The sequence below is a fragment of the Phalacrocorax carbo genome, chromosome 6, assembly GCF_963921805.1.
Source record: "Phalacrocorax carbo chromosome 6, bPhaCar2.1, whole genome shotgun sequence".
Classification (NCBI taxonomy): domain Eukaryota; kingdom Metazoa; phylum Chordata; class Aves; order Suliformes; family Phalacrocoracidae; genus Phalacrocorax; species Phalacrocorax carbo.
The window spans coordinates 52,220,064-52,236,566 of record NC_087518.1 but is presented as its reverse complement, the minus strand read 5'-3'; the positions used below and the strand labels follow the sequence as shown (position 1 = coordinate 52,236,566).

The following is a 16,503-nucleotide window of genomic DNA, read 5'->3' as shown; positions in this document are numbered from 1 at the left end:
AACAGTAGAGGGAGAGAAAAAAATGTTATACCCAGAAAATGTTTTAAAGAGGTGCAAGTCTGCTAGATAGACTCGTAATAACCTTTTTATACCAAAAGAAATGGGCTGCCCTTGTCGGTGAAGAAGGTGGGGTTACAGTGGGCTGTTTCTCCAGCTCTAATGGCTGAGACAAGTGTTTGTAGGTGAAACAGTTAAGTATGAGACAAATGTCCTGCTGTTAAGCTGTGTGAACCTTTTGTTATAAACAAGAGGTTTATCATTAATCCTTGATCTTCTGTTTTCATGAAAGAAATCTTTGGTTTGTCTCACTTAGCTTTAGTGTTAGATTAGTCTGAGGAGAAGCTGGCAAATGTGGGAAGGACCATCTCTTTCTGAGAAAATGAGCCCAGATAATGCTAAATGCTCTGGCGCTCTGGAGGATCTGCCCTTTCGTGTCTTTAAGGAATCCAGGCTTTGGGCACTGGTTGCTGGGCTGTCATGTGGGCTGGTAATGCCAAGTGACAGGTTTTATGAAGGAGTTCCCTCTGGCAGGTGTAAGTTAATACCTGTCTCATAAAGAAGGTGTGAGACAGGCACCATCCCCTGCAGCTCTGGGCACGCTCCAGATCATTGCAGGTGGAGCTGTATGTAGATCATAAATTGTATCATGCACAATCTTTTATTTATTTATTTATTTTTTCCCCTGCTGTAGGGCTGATTAGCTACCCAGTGTAGAGAATGGAGGTAGAACTTAGCCCGTCTTGTTTAAGGAGAAGGGTTTTTTGTGTTGAGCTATTCAAATTTCCAATGTTTAAAGGAAAGAAATACCTGAGTCTGACTTTCAGAAGGCTTTTGTTGAGACTCCATATAAGGCATAACTGTAGAACTGGAGTAGGAATGGGTGTCATAAAACAGAAATTGTCTTAGGGAACAAGGCAAGGAAATTGAAAAAGTGCTCTCTTCTTATCAGAGCAGAAGCTGTTTGTGGTTTTCACAATCTTTTTACTAGCCAAAAGGTAGGGAACTCATCTACAGATAGGTAGCAGGTAGCAAGCTGGGGAAATCTGCAGGTAGCACAAAGCTATTTGGTTTTCTCTGCCCTTTCAATCTATGCGCTTTGTGGACACCTAAGCGGCATGACGGTGGCTGGAAGCCAGTATTGGTAGCTGCAACATAGTACACCTTGGATTTGGGAGCTTAAACACCATCAGCGATTCTGTTTTATCAGTATGAAACCACGAAGGGCGCATATCTTTAAAAGCAAAAGAAAGGTCCAAAAAAACCCAAAGACAATTTCAAGGCTGAAGAAATCACTTTCCATAACTCTGATGAAAAACAAATTAATTGCATGGCAGCTTTTAAAGATATTTGTAGTTTTTAAAATGGGGACCTAAGAGCCTTGTGTCTTCTTGATCCTGGTCTTGCTAGTGACACAGAAGAAAAAAATACCTGTAACTTCTGCTCATCTGTATATTCAAGGAGTGTTCTATTCCTTTTAGTCAGGCTCTTGTTCTGGAATTTTGTTTTGAGTAGCTTTTGTCTCCAGACAAAGGTGGTCACGTTTACCTTTTGCTTTTGCCATGACAGATAGTGGAGGAGTTACGGGACCGAATCCTGCAGCTGCGCTTTCCCCACAGGGTCCAGAGCAAGGAGGCAACTCCAAAAGCAAAGAGGAAAATGTTTGGCAGTAGTTCTCCCTCCAAGTCTCCACCTGTGGCTGGGGCCCAGTCAGCCCTCTCAGATAGACCCTGCCTCGTTGTGCTGCACAAACCATTGGAGAAGCTACTCATCAGGTAGTGGTGGAGATCCAGGCCATCAGCACAGCTCCCTTGCCCTGGGAAGTGGGAGAGAGGAGGGTGTGTGAGATGGTGCCGCTAGTTGCGGGATGAGAGTGCTGTGAAGCTGGTCCTTGTTGGGATGGGTTTGGGTTGTGTGGCTGGGAATGGCAGCTGTAGCCTGGGAGGGCTGTGACTTGCAGCAGGGGGGCTGTGTTGGACAGGCAGATTTGTTACCCCTAATAATATGATGCAGAAGTAAATTTAGTTACTGCTTACAGAGCAGGGTCCTGTGCTGGGCTAGCCATGTTCTGCTGCTGGAGGGCTCTGTCCTGGGCCCAGAAAGCAGGCTGTGAATCCAGGCAGCTCTGGCCCTGAGCAGAACATTCTTTCCACCTCGGCCATCCACATTTCTGCCCTCTCCTAGGTATGAGAAGCTGCCTTCTGACTATCGAGCTCCCTTCATTCTCAACCTGGAGCATCCCCCGGTGTCTGGCCCGCTCACTATGGTGGCCAATCGTACTGCCTCTTCCACCCTGGCCTCGCTGTCCCGCTATTTCTATCACCAGCGTTGGATCTGGAGTGTCCAGTCAGGGCTGGCACCAGCTGTGCCTATCACCGCTGTAGCCCAGCTCCTTTCCACGCTCACAGAGTAAGTTGCACAGCCACATGGGGGTGCTTTCTCCAGCTAGTCCTGGGGATGGAGAGAAAACAGGGTGGATCTGAGGCCTTATTATAGGTAACAGTTGAAGCTGCTGTGCAGAGGGTTTTGGTCCTGTACACAGCTTCTAGAGCTACTTGGACCAGTGCTTTACCCAGATCTGCAGCTGCAGTTGAGGAAAAGGATGGTTCTGGAAAGCATATTAGAAGGGCAAGAGTTGTTACTGTGCCTGGAGTATGCTGATCTTCACACAGGCTGTCCTGTGCAGAGTGTCACATCTCCCCATTCTCTGTTTATAGCTCCCTGTCTTGGGAAGGAAGGTGTTATGGGGTGAAGGGTACAATTATTCTTGTATTTAAGGCTTGCAGCATGGATAAAGAAGTCCCCCATGTCTGACTGCCTCTCTGTTGCCAGGGTTCGTCTGTCAGAGGGTTTCCACTTTGCATCCAGTGGGGATGGAATTATCAACATGGTGCTGGAGCTGCCTATACAGGTGAGGCTGGGTGCTGCAGTGTGGACACAATTCTTCATGGCTTCTTCTGAGGTGGATTCAGCTTCCTGTGATGGGATTTCCCATCCCTTTCTAGCACACACCCTTGACATGTACAGGGAGACCTGTCTTCTCGCCTGAAGTAAAGCAGCTTGTGGATTGGGCATTTTCCTGTCTTCATCTGCAGTTAGAGAGCTGCTTTGCTGATAGGGACATGCTGTGCTGGAGGAGTTCCTAGGGCTGGGACAGGCTTCCTCTTTCCACTGCTGCTAGTGGAGCTGGGTGATGGGGCTGTGTTGTGTAGGGGAGCACTGGGTAGGTGTGGGCTGGTGCTGCTGGCCAGGCTCACACAGTGTCTCCCCTCCAGATTGACGGGTCAAGTGAGAGCAGCAGTGGCAGGGAGAAGCACACCTGTGTCGTCCAATACATCCTCTTCCCGCCCCACTCCACCTCCACCAAGGACAGGTGAGGCTGTTGCCCTGCTCCCAAGGAGGGCTAGCAGCGGAGTCACGGCTCCAGACTTGCCCTTTGCGGGCAGCGTGGGAAGGAGGGAGTCCTCCATCATCTAGTACAGACAACTAGCTGTCATGGATTGGCCACCAGTTAGCTGGGGCGTTGCCTGCAAACCTAGGGTTTGTGTGGCTGCTCTCACAGCTCTGAGAGGACCTGCAGTGGACTGCTGGCTCTGTGCCATCTCGCAGGATTTGCCTTGTGTCTTTCCTGCAGCTTTTCCACAGATGATGACAATGATACAGAGGTAGAGGCCATTGAGGTGGACACAGAACTGAACCTGGTCACTGAGTGCTGGGTAGAGCCACAGAGCGGCTATGTCCACAGTACTTCTGAGAATTGGAAGCACCTCCGTGGCTTGCCCTACCAGAAAATACCTAAAGCGGTGAGTACCTGAAGGGGCAGGGACATGGGCTCTTTTGTAGAGGGAGAAGGGTTTATTGCAAGTGCACCGCAACACTGCAGGTAAATTGTTGAGGGCCAGAACAGATGGGAATGCTGTTAACAAGAGCCTGAGATTTCTAAAAGAGGAACTGGGCTACTGGATGGAAAAGGTTTCTGGATTGCAAGGCAGTGGATGCAATGCTGGGCTGGGCTAGGTGGGAAAGTAGAAGTTACTTTGTCAAGAGTCATTCCACTGCAGGGGAGCAAGCTGGACCAGAGCAGGGATTGCAGGCAGTACTGCCAGTGCACCCCTCCTGAACAAGGCAAAAAGAGGCTAAAGGGCTTGTGGAGAAGGAGGGAGCAATGAGTAAGAATGGGGAAAGTCAGGGGACAGGATTATGGGTGTTTCCTCTCCTTGCTTTTAGACTGTTTTCTCGTGCATTTGGGGGTAATAATTCTGCAGCACACAGCTGAGCCTTGACTGCTTATTGCAGCTCTATCCCCGGGACCTTGCGTGCATTGCCACCATGCTGACCTTCGAGTACATCAGCCAGTTGTGCCAGAACAAGGAGTGGGTCTGCCCTCCTTCAGACACCAAAGCTACTGAAGGTGAGTCCAGCATGTATGTCCTAAGAGGTTTGAACAAGCAAGAGGCAGGTAGGCCCTGAATGTCTCAGACGCATTAGGTTTCTGGAAGGTGGAACAGGTATTTTGACAATGACTTTCTAGACTTTGATGGATGTGGGTCACTTTGTTGTACTTGCACTAAGCTGCCAGAGAAATGGCTTTATCTTGGGACGGCCAAAAAAGCATTGGGGCTTTCTGCCCAGGCTGGAGAGGTGACTAGGTGACCCTGCTTGAGCAGGGCGGTTGGACCATATGACCTGCAGAGGTCCTTTCCAGCCTCAACCATTCTGTAATTCTGTGAGAGGGGCTGACTTCTGTAACAGATGCAAGATGAGCTCACCTATACAGTGATGGGCACAGTATGCCTGGGCAGATGGTTGTACTGAAGTTTCCAGAGCAGTTTGTGGGATGCTTGCTTTCTGGTGGTCCTGTTCGTCTCTGGACCCCCTGTGAATGCTTCATTAGCCCACAAAGATAGGGAAGAGGATCTTAGCAGGTCTGGTCTGTTTTCTTCCTTCAGGACAGGATTGTGTATCTGATCTGACATGATTAACATAGTTTACTGAGAGCTCCAGGAGTATGTGGGGGGTTCGCCTTTGTCAGACAATCTGTTCCAGAACCTCACTGTTTTTGCTTTCTTGTCATTAGTTCACCTTATCCTAGATCTTTTGTTTGCCTGCCTTGCGGTGAATAACACAGCAGATACTGGGTGGGCTTGAGGGAGCCAGAATCATTCAAAGGCTGGGGACAGGACCTGAGGGGAACCCTGTTGCATCATATCACTGGCCCTGTGGGAGGGGGAGAGGGCCAGGAAAGCTCAGGGCCTGGAGGGTAGAGGCTCCTTCCTGAAGAAGAGGACAGGAAACACCTGCAGAGATGTGCAGAGCCTGCGAGATGGGAGATCTCTTCCAAGAGCAGGAGGTCCTTGTCCCTGACTATGCTGGTAGTTCAGGCTGCCTCTGGCTCCTAGTGTGGTCATTGCTCTCTAGCAGTGTTATCTGCGACACTGATGTTCAGTTTTTGTCCCCTGGCAGCTCTGGGCCTGAGCTGTATAAGGCCTTGTGGTGACTCCCCATCCTTCCTTGTATGAAGATGGCAATAAGCTCAGGGGACTCTTACATCGAGGTACCTCTCTGTAGGTAGCTCACAACCTGCTGCAGCCTCCAGCAGGCTTTGCCCTTTCCCTACATTTATGCTTTGTATCCCTCTGCCCTCCTAAGCAGAGGGAGTTGGGGCAGTGTTGGTGTGTACCTTGACTTGTGCTATCTGCACTGCATGCAGGGCTCACACCATGCATATGGGGGTGGCCTGGGAGTCGGGCCTATGTGGTGCCCACAGGCATGTTACATTTCCAATTCTTGTTGCAGATCCAGATATGGGGGCTGGTTTTCAAGTACATGAGATCCCATTCCAATTCAACCTCATGAAGCTGTTGCCCAGGTGCCAGCAGGTTGAAATGTTCTTCCTAATGCTGACAAAAGGTAGGTATGTCTTCACCACCTGCCTCCTCTTGTCCTCCCTCCATGGCTATGGGCACCCTGCTCTGTGTGCTTGTCTCCTGGGCAGTAGGCATATGAAAGCTGCCATGCCTCTTTCAGTAGCTCTTTCAGTAGCTCAGTGCTGTTCTTCCCATCTCTGCAGCCCCAGGGCTGTCCAGGTATATTGCTGTTTTTCTTGGGGTGATAGTTTTGGAAGAGTTGCTTTTTGAAAACATTAAACCCAGACTGTTGCTCTGTGGTGGTGGTCTTTTGTCTTTAGCCCCAAACATCTCCAGAACAGTTACAGTAGCAGAGTGAGTCAGTGCAGGGTAGCTAATGATGCTGGAACTCCAGGGCTTCCTCAACACCCTCCAAGTCAGCCTTGCAGAGGTGCTGGGAGAAACTCCTGGCTGTGTGGAAGTGTCACTTTGCAAAAGGCTGTCTCCTGGGGGCCTGGGCAGGTGTTGGCTGTGGAGATGCTGTCTCTGAAGCTGCCATGGTTCTGTTTTGGAGCAGAGAATGAGGAGGTGACCAAGGACTCTTCGTTTGTGCCCAATGAAATGCTACTAAACCTCTTCCATGGCTGCCTGCAGCATGACCTCAGTGATCGGGAGATCCCCATGGCTGATGCTGATCATGTGGCTTTCATGGAGCAGGTTCTGCAACGGGATCGTGATGGCCATCAACCCCCCTTCACACTCCCAGTGATCAGAGGTAAGGGCCAGGAGTGTGGCAGCAGTGATACCGGGAGCTGGGGTGTTTCAGGAGCCTTGCTTTCAAGTGTCTTCCTCAGCTGGTGTTTCTCAGATTGGTTTCTCTGTTCCATTTCAGAAGAAACTCTGAAAGCCTCTGGGACCCTGGAGCAGCAGGATGCTTCTGCGTCCTATCACCTTGTTGGCAGCAATGGCACCAGGGACATGACTGGCTCCACAAGTACTCTGCAGGTACTGCTACGCTGCTGTCCTCCTCCTGAGCCCCCTCTGAAGGCAAGGCAGCAGCTGTTGAAGAGCAGGAGAGTCAGTAGAAGGGTTGAGAACAGATTGAAAGGCTGGTGTTTTCCCCATGTTTGGCAGCAGTTTAAGCTGTGGCCTGTGGCTGAAGTCAATCAGGAATCTGGTAGACGTGTGGATAGTTACACACACCACGCGCCTAGCCTGTTACAGCAGCGTTGATGCTGTGCCACAGATTGCTCAGAAACCATGGGCAGTCCCTGCCTGGAGGTCAGAACTGGCCCCAGCAAAACTGGCAAAGCATCTCCTGACTGTGCGCGCTGTGTTTCCTGGAGCCATGCTGCTCTGAGAATGATGCAGGGGGTGGCCAGGGTGGTTTCAGCACTATACGGACCAGCAGTCATGGAGGAACTTGCTCTGTGTGCTTACTACCTGCCTCAAGGTAGGCCTGTGCTATGGCTTATCCAGTTTCTTTTGCTCTTTCATCAGAGCCTCGGCAACACAGAGCTACCCGAGGATGACGTGACCCTGAGTGATACGACAGGGCCCTTTCCCCCACAGTGGCGATGTTATGCCAAGCTGGTCAACCCGCAGCATGTGTTTCTGACCTTCCTGCCAGCCACCTTCTCAGGTGAGGCCACCTGTTGTGGGGAGAGAGAGGAGGTAGCAGTCCCAAGCGCCTCCTCGGGAAAATAGCAAAATCAGAATCAGCTCTTCTAGAGAATATTGAACAGCAGAGTCTAGACACAGTCTTTTTGCACCATATGGCCAGGAGTAGAGTAGTGCAAAGTGCTGAATGTCTTGCTCTTCTCTCCTTGGACACGGTGCTGCCCACGTAGTGCTTTCAGGCAGGGGATGTGGCTTTGAGTTGTTTGCTGACTGCAACCATTGGACCGTTTTCCCAGCAGAGTAGTTAATGCATGGAGCAAGGAGACTGCTAATGGCATGGTCTGGGAGAGTCCCTATTTCTGGGCATTGGTACTGGTTTGGCTTCCACAGAGCTGCTGGTGAAGGCTGCTAGGCTCAGCCGGAAGTACTCTGTGGAGTTGCTCACACACACAAAGAGGTAGCAGGGACATCTGCCCTCTTAGGAATGTAGATGGAGGGGTTAAACTGTTCTCACTGGGCAGAGGGTTATTTTGTTTTGTTTTCTTCCAGATGTACAGAAGCTGATGGCTTGCGGGTTGGACAAACCTCCAAAAGATGAGAGTCAGTCTGGAGAGGATACCCTGGGACCTGTCTGTGCAGAACGAGTCAGGGCTGAGGCTGAAGAAGAGGATGCTGCAGTGCCATTACCTACCCTCAGCATAACCCCAGCCCATGGTACTGCCCTCAGGACAGCACCTTGCTAAAGTATTAGTATTAGTATCCTTGCTATTCCCGAGCACACTGTTGGGCAGATTGAGGTAGGAGGAATAACAAGCTGCTTCAGCCTGTCAGCTCCTGCCTGGCAGTCAGCAGCGTAGAGTCAGGACAAGGGGCACAGGGAAGCCTCAGCCAGCTTTCACGATGTTCATGGTGGGTGAGGGAGTGTAATGTGAGCTGAGTGCCCATGGCCCTTGCAAGGCTGGCTCCCTGTGGGCCAAGGAGGTTGCAGGCAGATAGAAGCTACTGTTAATGGCAGCACTGGGCTGCACTGGAAAGTCAGCAACTCTCCTGTCATGATCCAGACTGGCACTAACCAGCAGCACATTGTCTTACGGAGAAGGGCACCGGTCTAGGTGTATGGGATTTGATTGCACAGCCCCTGGTTCAGTCAGCCAGGCCTGCAATGAGGATGGAGTGTTGTGCTGCTGCAGAAGGTGCTGCCCAAGAAGGGGATCGGTGTGGCCAAAGCACTGGGCTGAGTGGTTGGGTGCTGGGTGAGGTGAATGGCCCCTGAGGTTTGAGGGGTGAGAAGCTTGTAAAACCAATACCTACCTGTGGGTGCTGCTGTGAGGGCTACAACTTCTGGGACCAGGAACAAGAACCCCATCGAAAACCTTTATCTCAGGATTGTTTCCTTTGCAGAAGTGAGCCGTGACCCTGGAGAACAGGGTGGCCCCTCGCGGAGAGATGTACATATCTCCTTCTGTCGCCAGAACTCGCAGTCGGAGCTAGGGGAGTGTCGCCGATTTCGCTGCCCCATTTACATCTACAGCTGCTCTTTGGAGCTGTTACGAGAGCAGCTTGTCAGTCCACGGGCACAGCGTCCTCCGCGGGACATCTTTTTCAGGTAATACCAACCATACTTGATTCCTAGACAGGAAACAGAGGTGCTTCCTTGATAAGAGGCTGGCTCTAGCCCTGCCTTATTCTCTTGGCTTGGCTTCTCTGCCTTACAGCAGCCACGGCCTGTGCATGCCCTAGGGCCCTGCTTTACCGGCACCAGAGCCGGTTATAGTCTAAAACGTGCTTCGCTGGTGCTGAAGGCAGTGGCTCCTCTTTTCCAGGTCCCAGTCTTTGGAACGTCCTCCTACTGCTGCTTGGCTAGACCACAAGCATAAGGAGTTGGTGAGTTACTGCACACTGCTGCAGGAGCATTCCCACCAGTGCTATGTGAAAGGTGAGGAGTGTTGTGATGGGAGCTGAGACAGGGTTGGGGTTGGGTCTGGGCCCTGGATCTTCTTTCAAGCAAGCAGTGTCTCATTTTTCTTGTGATCTTACACTGAGCAAAGAGAAGAGCTGTGGGACCAATCTCCCAGCAGAAGGGATTTAAGGATGCCTCTGTGCATTCCCTTTGGGCCTTGCATAGGCTGTTCCTGGACCTGTGCAGTGCTATGGAGGAGGGTCCCTTCTTTGACTTTTAACTCTCACCTTCAGGGTGACAGATCCCTAGGCCACTCTGGCATGATACAAGCCCAGGCTAACGTGTAGCATTAGGCATCCTGGCTGCATCTTGTCTCCCAGCACCTGCGCTGACTGCAGCTTTGTGTTGGGTCTTGGTGAAAACCTGTATGTGGCTATTGCCAGACTCCCATGGCTTTGCATTCTTGCGGTGGGGCGCTCAAGCACTGTGTTTGATCTGTAGGGCTGTTCAAGAGCCTTCAGCAGTCACACAGCATCAGCTCCCAGGACCTACTTACAGCCATGGACTACTGTGAGGAGCTGCTCCAGGAGATTGATATCACCAACTTCCTGCTGACGGTGTGCAGCCATGTCCGCTCATTCCGAGAGAGCCACCAACATTTCCGTATGCACTCCAAGACAGCCAGCTTCCAAGTGGGCAGCATAGAGCAAGAAGAGGAGCAGAGCTCTAGGGAACGTGGTGTCTTGGTCTCTGAGTCAAGGTAGGGGCCCACCTTGGTCTTGCTTCTGTTCTTAGCATTGGGCCAGGACAGATCTTTCTTCAAATGTCTTCCGTTGCCTCCTAGAAGGAATATTTTAGGGCAGAGTCTAACAGAGCACACGTAAGGACATATATTTCCAGAGGGATACCCACCTGGCATGGTGTCCGCCAGGACCTTCTCTTTATTTATAATCCCTGGTGACATCCATTCTTTTGCTTTCTCTTGTAGTCTTAGCTCATTACTGTCCCATCTGGCCTGAGCTGGAGGGCAGTTTGTCTGTAGATAACTCTCAAACTTCTTGTTTCTGGAGAAATGATACATCTCCCACTGCTTGACTCATTTGAGTTTGCTGTTGACTCTGGTGAAAATGACAGGTTTGTATTCTTTTTCTAATGAATAAAGTGTTTGGGATTTTTGTTGGTTTTTTTTTTTTTTAATTAAAACACTGGAAAAACATTCCCAAGAGAAATATCAAGGCAGAACTGGAATATGCTTGACCTTGAACTTCTGTCCTGCTATTCCTTAGGGTACCTCTGAGGTTTGTATTGCCTCTGGAAGCTTAAGGAGGGGAAAAAGTACTCTACTGTGCCGTAGTGTCTATTGAAGAAACACCCTCTTTAGGTCCTTTGTCCTCTGCTTGCACTTGACTATCCTCCATTCCTTTATGTGAATTCACTAGCATTTGTTGGGAATCCCCAGGCCTATATCTTCTTGTACTGAAAGTCATTGAGAAGAGGCTGAGGTTTCGACAAACGTTCAAGTGTTTGGAAAGTCAGATGATGTCTTCTTCAAGAGCTACTTTCCCAGAGAAAAACCGTGGAAACTTTTTTTTTTTGTTTATAAGATACTTGGTGTCACCTGTCCCAAGGCAGACTGTATAAATGTTACTGAAGGATGTACAGCTTGTGACACATTGCACCCAGATCTGCCATCTGCATTGCTAATTTGAATACCTGGGGAGTACTTTGACCAAGTGACATCTCACTCCCCAGGTTGCTTTTTCTGAGTTATAGGAACTGATTCTGCCATGGAGCTGCTGAGTGAGCATGGGCCTGAGCTTTGCGCTCTGCTCTGTGCTGCCAAGATGCTAGGGGTGTTGGCATGGTGATATTTGCTGTGAAGTGCCCTGGATTGTTCCAGGCCTATCCCTGTACTCAGACACGTATCTCTGTTTCTCATGGAGGGTGTGTAGTGTGGTGTAGAGCACCTGGCCATAGGACTGGCGTGGTTAAACTGCCTCTGCCCTGGCTTCAGACAGTCTGAGCACTTATCTGGGTGGCCCGAGGGTTTCTGGGGCTGTGTAAGTTACATCATGTTTACACAGATGAGGTGTGGGGAGCTGTGAGGTGCGATGCATGCAGGGTAGATAATACATACAACTATTCCTGTTTCTTGATTTGCCTGTCTGACCTGTCTGCAATCCTGTCAGTGCGGAAATGGAAGACTACAGCGAGCAGGACTCCCATAACATTGCTAGTCCCACAGAGGAGCCAAAGAGTATGGGGACCAGCTGCTGCTCAGAGTTTCCCCTCTCGCTGCTGGAAATTGGACAGCCCTGCCAGGCACACCCTGACTTACATAAAATTATCCAGGTGAGAACCATAGGAACTTGGCTTGGCTCCTGCAGGAGGGTAGAGTGGAATGTCTGCTTCACGTTTGTGATTTCTCTTTTAGGAAAAGTTCCTGGAAATTGGGAGTTTGCATTTCAAGCCAGTACCATCAAATCCTCACTATTTCTTCTATTGCCCACCATCAGCCAAGAAAGAGGTAGGCATGGTGCTGCCCTAGCAGGTACCTAGTCCTTGTGGAGGAAAGTAGCTTTGTCAGATCTGGATTTGGGGATGGCAGACCCATGGATAGACTGAGCCCCTGGGGGAGGCCATCAACAGCCTGCTTCACTGCCTGGCATGGTTCTATTATCTGCCTTTCCTTTCTCCATCTCAGGAAGAGGCAAGTCGGGATCAGGCAGACAGGAAAGGCAGTGAGGACATGGAGGGATCAGAGGCAGAACTGGCAGCTGAAGAAGGTAACGTTTGCTTCCTCTGTCCTGGAGAAGAAAGTGTCTGTAGTCTCACTTCAGTGATGCCTTTCAGAGCTTGACTGTATCTGGTGGGGTCTCTGGGGACGTTGGCCTGGTTTGCTAACAGGGAACCTGTGTCAACAGGAACTGTGTCTGGGTGCTGCATTGCCACAGAGAGTGACCCAGAGCTGGAGGTGGAGTACCGTGAGAAGCTGGAACATGAGTTCCCAGATACAGATTCCCTCTCAGACTCCAACACAGTGAACCAGGATGATGACTCCTTCAGCGTGCTGGGAGGGGACTCACTCAATGAACAAGAGTTCCTGGAGCAGGAGATGCCCCCACTCTTTGTACACCTCACCTGCTCAGTGAAGCTGCGTAGCCAGCACAGCTCCATGCCTGTGCAGTCCCTGCCAACTTGTCTAGGTAAGAGCAAGCCTTGCTGTGGGGTTGAAGGGCGGTAGGGCTTCTGCAGGTCCCTGGTGGGTGAGCAGCCCCGCGGAACAAATGTGCTGTGTCCTAAACAGTAGTCCCTTTGGACTAGTGCTTCCCGTACAGAGCCCCCAGGGTCTCCCAGCATCAGACAAGGGCTTTTTCACCAGGCCTCCCACTTGCTGTGGGATTGGTCCTGGAAGGATGAAAGGATCATGGAGGACGGTGGCCTTCTTGAGCCTATCCAGGTGTGTGGGACAGCCACCTCCTGCAGTCTCTGTACTTGCCACCAGGCTGTGTCTGTGTGTAAGCAGAGCTGTTTGTTGCTTGGTTCCCTTAGTCTGTGATCTCTCCTCAGGGGAAGTTCTGGGCTGCCTGGAAAGCTGCCAGGACTTGAACACTATTGACTTGGGGGACCTCTGTGTGACCCTGGACATCTTTGTGCTGACATTGCCCCTGGAGGTGGAAGTTGTGAATGCAGACATTCTCCACAACAGGTAGATGGAAAGAGGCCCGGTCACTCACTTACCCTCTGCCTGCCCATCCCAGCTAGCCAGTCTCAGCTCCTCTCCATGTGCTGAGACTCAGGATTCTCTCACAGAGCCTCCCACAGCCCTAAGGAAGCTAAGATTTTTCCAAGATGGGCTCACCTTCTCTAGAGATTCAGTTTTGCTCTCTGGAGCCTGTGTCTGTTTATCCTCTCTGGCTCAAAAGCTGATTCTCAGCCTGCTCTCTCTCCTGTGGCAGATGCACCTCAGAGAGCAGCGTGTCCTTCACACGCTCTCCAGGGCAACCATCCTCTTTTCGCTCGGATGAGGATATCATGCACAACCTGGAACGGCTCCCGTCCACAGGAGATGAGAGGTACGGCACTGCAGGTGTTGCAAGCCCCTCATGGGCTCCTTTTGCTGCCAAGGGTCTGCACTGTGGTGGCTGCATGAATGAGAATGACTGGCTGATTATTCTTCTCTCTCCTAGACACCCTGCTCTTTCCAACCTCCCCGGAGTGCACAGGCAGGCTATCGAAGCCACTATGAATGAGGTAAGCCAGCCTTGCCTACCTGTTGCTTCCAGCTGGAGCAATGTGGGCACAGCACACAACTGCTGTTCCACACTTCCTAACCTGCTCCAAGCTGCAACCTCTGTCAACTGAAGTGACTTTCAGGCCTTGCTGTATCACACAGGTCATTGGCCTTGTACTCCCCAAAAGTGTGGGATTACCCTGACAAAATTCTTACTGCAGTTGGGGTGGGACAGTCACACCTCTCTTCAAAAGACCTTTTCTTAGGTACATTCAGAAGGAGATGAGGTGATGCAGGTGATGAGAGGGGCTGCCCTCACCCTGTTGGGACTTGGATCAGAATTGGGACAGCTGTGCAAATGCTGGTCACCTAGGTTTTGCTCTGTGTCCTTGCTCTGCTCAGATTCGCTGGCTGCTGGATGACGAGATTGTGTCTGCACTGCGCCACTCACAGGTCATCAGCACCTCCATCCTGCACCGAGTGGCCACCCACATCTATAACTCCAAGGGGCGGCCCAGCTGCCACAGTGAGGCGGTGCTGCTCCAGTTTGTCTTTGGACCTGAGCACTCTCTGGAGAAGTTCAAGGAGGTAAAGAGAAAGCCCTACGGCAATGTCACACACTTAGCTAGCAGGATGCTTATTCTTCCGTGTGTTGCAGGAGTTCAGAAGAATGGCTCTGCCAGGCTACGTGCTCAATGCAGAAGGAAGCGACTACCACTACATCTCCATCAGCCGCATGCACTCCAGACGGGCAGCTCCAAACCCTTCGGAGACACCCTGCTTGCAGCAGCCAGCTGGAGGGGGTACCAGGACAAGCCTGGGCCAGGCAGGCCAGGAGGGGAGCAGTGAAGCAGAGGCAGAGGGCTCCGAGCTACACCATACAAGTTGTATCCTCCCAGAAGAAGCCCAGGGTCTTTGGGGGTGGCCAGAGACTGAGACGCGCATTGTGCCAGACACAGGAAACTCCATACGTGGAGGCAGCCACACACAGGATGAGGTGAGAGAGACTGAGGTGGTCTGTTGGTGGGAAGTTGTGGAACCCTCTGGTGACAGAAGGTAGAAGGATGCAGGAGTATGATCAGACTTTTTTTGGTGCCCGTTTTTCTGGTTATTTTGCAATCTTGGCTTGTGTGCAGGTCTCAGGAGAAGCACTGAGCCTTGAGCCGAGCAGAGCACCTGGCCATGACTCCCTGGAGGAGGCAGCTCTAGAGACAGCCATACAGTCACTGCCATCCTCATCCTCTGAAAAGGGCAACAGTGAGAAATCACCATTGGTGACACCATCTGCAGCAAGCCTGGCTGACTCTGTAACACAGGGCAGGGAAGGTAGGAGCTGTGAATGTGGGCAGGATGTACCTCAGCCTCAGGAGCTTTTAAGGGAAGGGCCCTGTTTTGGCTGTGGCATATGAAACATGACTGCTACTGCTGTTCCAGTCCCTAAACATTAGAATTGGTGGTGTTGCACTGTTGGTCTCTTCCTTGCCAGGGTGCTGGTAATTCACTGCTTAACACTACCCAGGGTACTTGGCTGTGCTGCCACACTGATATCCCTAATGTCACAAAGTTCCTGGTGACTCCAGTAATGGCTGCGAGAACCCCATTCCCCAGCACTGCCTCCCCATGGCAATCGCTGCCTGGTTGTCCTGTGGTGTAATGTTTCTCCAGCAGGTGGGTCATGTGAAGGGGCTTAGCAAGTGCTCTTATGACCAAACTCCTCTTCTCTTTGCAGGGTCCAGCAAGCAGCGTCCCAGCCGCGTGCAGAGCCTCGTGTCGAGCCAGGGCAGCATGGACTCTGACCACCTGGGTGAGTCTGCCAGGGCTGGGGTGACTGACAGCGTGCAGGCAGACACTGGCAGTGATGTGGTAGTGTGTGATCATGGGGAACTGTGTGCCTGGGCTGGGGTAACCCCTGAACCTGAGGACAGGGCTTGTGAATGGCTCTGGTCTCCTAGAGCCTGCTGTGCCCAGGGAGGAGGCTGGCTTGCCAGGCAGCCTGACACTGAAGTGAGGACACATTGCAGGTTACGATGGGGGAAGCAGCGACTCGGAGTATGAGGAGGCGCTAATGAGCGACCAGGAACCCAGGTGTCCCCTCATGCCGGATTTCTGGCTCATCATAAAAATCCAGCAGGACCGAGTGGAGGTCTATTACCACACACGGTAAGGAGGGTCCCACTGTCTGGCCATGGCTTCTCTGTCCCATGACCTTGTTGATACTCTGTCATCTCCAGACAGGATCTCCTTCCTGCCCTATGTGGGTGGGAGGCTGCAGGACTAGACTGGTGCTCTTTAAAGAGAAAGCAGCCACCCTTCCCCACTGTGTTCCTGCTCCAAGCACACAGGGACAGGCACTGTTCAGGTACTCTGCTGACCCCTCTCTTCCCTTCCCTGTAAAGCAGCCTGAGTGTGGAGAAGGCAGCATCAGCAGAGACAGAAGAGGAGCAGCCAGGAGAGTGCCAGAGTCTCAACAAGGTGGTGGTGAAGAAGATCAGTGAAATCTGCAGGGTTGTCAATCAGGTAACAAGTCTGCAGTGGGCAGGGGCAGAGCTGCCAGTCATGAGATGGCTTAGATGAGAAGGGACCTCTGGAGGTTTTCTGATTTGGGCCCAGCTCAGAGGAGGGCCAGGAGAGCCAGTTCAGCTGGTGGAGTCTCAGCTTGGGGGTCAAAGGAAAAGGGACTCAGTCCAGCCCTAAGCCCTTCTCAGTGCTGTCTTCTGTGGGCTGTGCAAGCAACAGAACCAATCTTTTCTTTGCAGCGCTTGCTGCTGCAGGACCTGCATGACAGCCATATATGCAACTCATTACTGGTGGCAGAAAGTGAAGAGGACATCTGGAAGAGTGAAACACCCTATACTTCATACAGGCAGCGTGTCATGCCCACAGACGGTATGAATATGCCCTTGGCC

At 51.5% G+C, this 16,503-nt stretch overlaps 1 protein-coding gene across 6 annotated transcripts in view; it reads left to right on the top strand.

The window, feature by feature from the left end:
• Positions 1-16,503, top strand: part of SZT2 (SZT2 subunit of KICSTOR complex) — a 58,892-nt gene that overhangs the window by 17,391 nt on the left and 24,998 nt on the right. For 4 of the 6 annotated variants that reach the window (XM_064455295.1, XM_064455294.1, XM_064455292.1 and 1 more), the window contains exons 15-42: positions 1,567-1,772; positions 2,182-2,406; positions 2,830-2,908; positions 3,273-3,370; positions 3,632-3,800; positions 4,294-4,408; positions 5,794-5,907; positions 6,421-6,618; positions 6,736-6,848; positions 7,344-7,485; positions 8,013-8,177; positions 8,865-9,069; positions 9,287-9,399; positions 9,865-10,123; positions 11,553-11,715; positions 11,798-11,890; positions 12,068-12,149; positions 12,288-12,569; positions 12,934-13,072; positions 13,323-13,439; positions 13,554-13,617; positions 14,000-14,185; positions 14,256-14,594; positions 14,734-14,923; positions 15,327-15,401; positions 15,619-15,757; positions 15,994-16,114; positions 16,354-16,483. In XM_064455295.1, the coding sequence (XP_064311365.1) occupies positions 1,567-1,772; positions 2,182-2,406; positions 2,830-2,908; positions 3,273-3,370; positions 3,632-3,800; positions 4,294-4,408; positions 5,794-5,907; positions 6,421-6,618; positions 6,736-6,848; positions 7,344-7,485; positions 8,013-8,177; positions 8,865-9,069; positions 9,287-9,399; positions 9,865-10,123; positions 11,553-11,715; positions 11,798-11,890; positions 12,068-12,149; positions 12,288-12,569; positions 12,934-13,072; positions 13,323-13,439; positions 13,554-13,617; positions 14,000-14,185; positions 14,256-14,594; positions 14,734-14,923; positions 15,327-15,401; positions 15,619-15,757; positions 15,994-16,114; positions 16,354-16,483 (4,321 nt within the window). The remainder of the gene's footprint in view (positions 1-1,566; positions 1,773-2,181; positions 2,407-2,829; positions 2,909-3,272; positions 3,371-3,631; positions 3,801-4,293; positions 4,409-5,793; positions 5,908-6,420; positions 6,619-6,735; positions 6,849-7,343; positions 7,486-8,012; positions 8,178-8,864; positions 9,070-9,286; positions 9,400-9,864; positions 10,124-11,552; positions 11,716-11,797; positions 11,891-12,067; positions 12,150-12,287; positions 12,570-12,933; positions 13,073-13,322; positions 13,440-13,553; positions 13,618-13,999; positions 14,186-14,255; positions 14,595-14,733; positions 14,924-15,326; positions 15,402-15,618; positions 15,758-15,993; positions 16,115-16,353; positions 16,484-16,503) is intronic. The other 2 variants (XM_064455296.1, XM_064455293.1) reach the window with 1 other exon arrangement.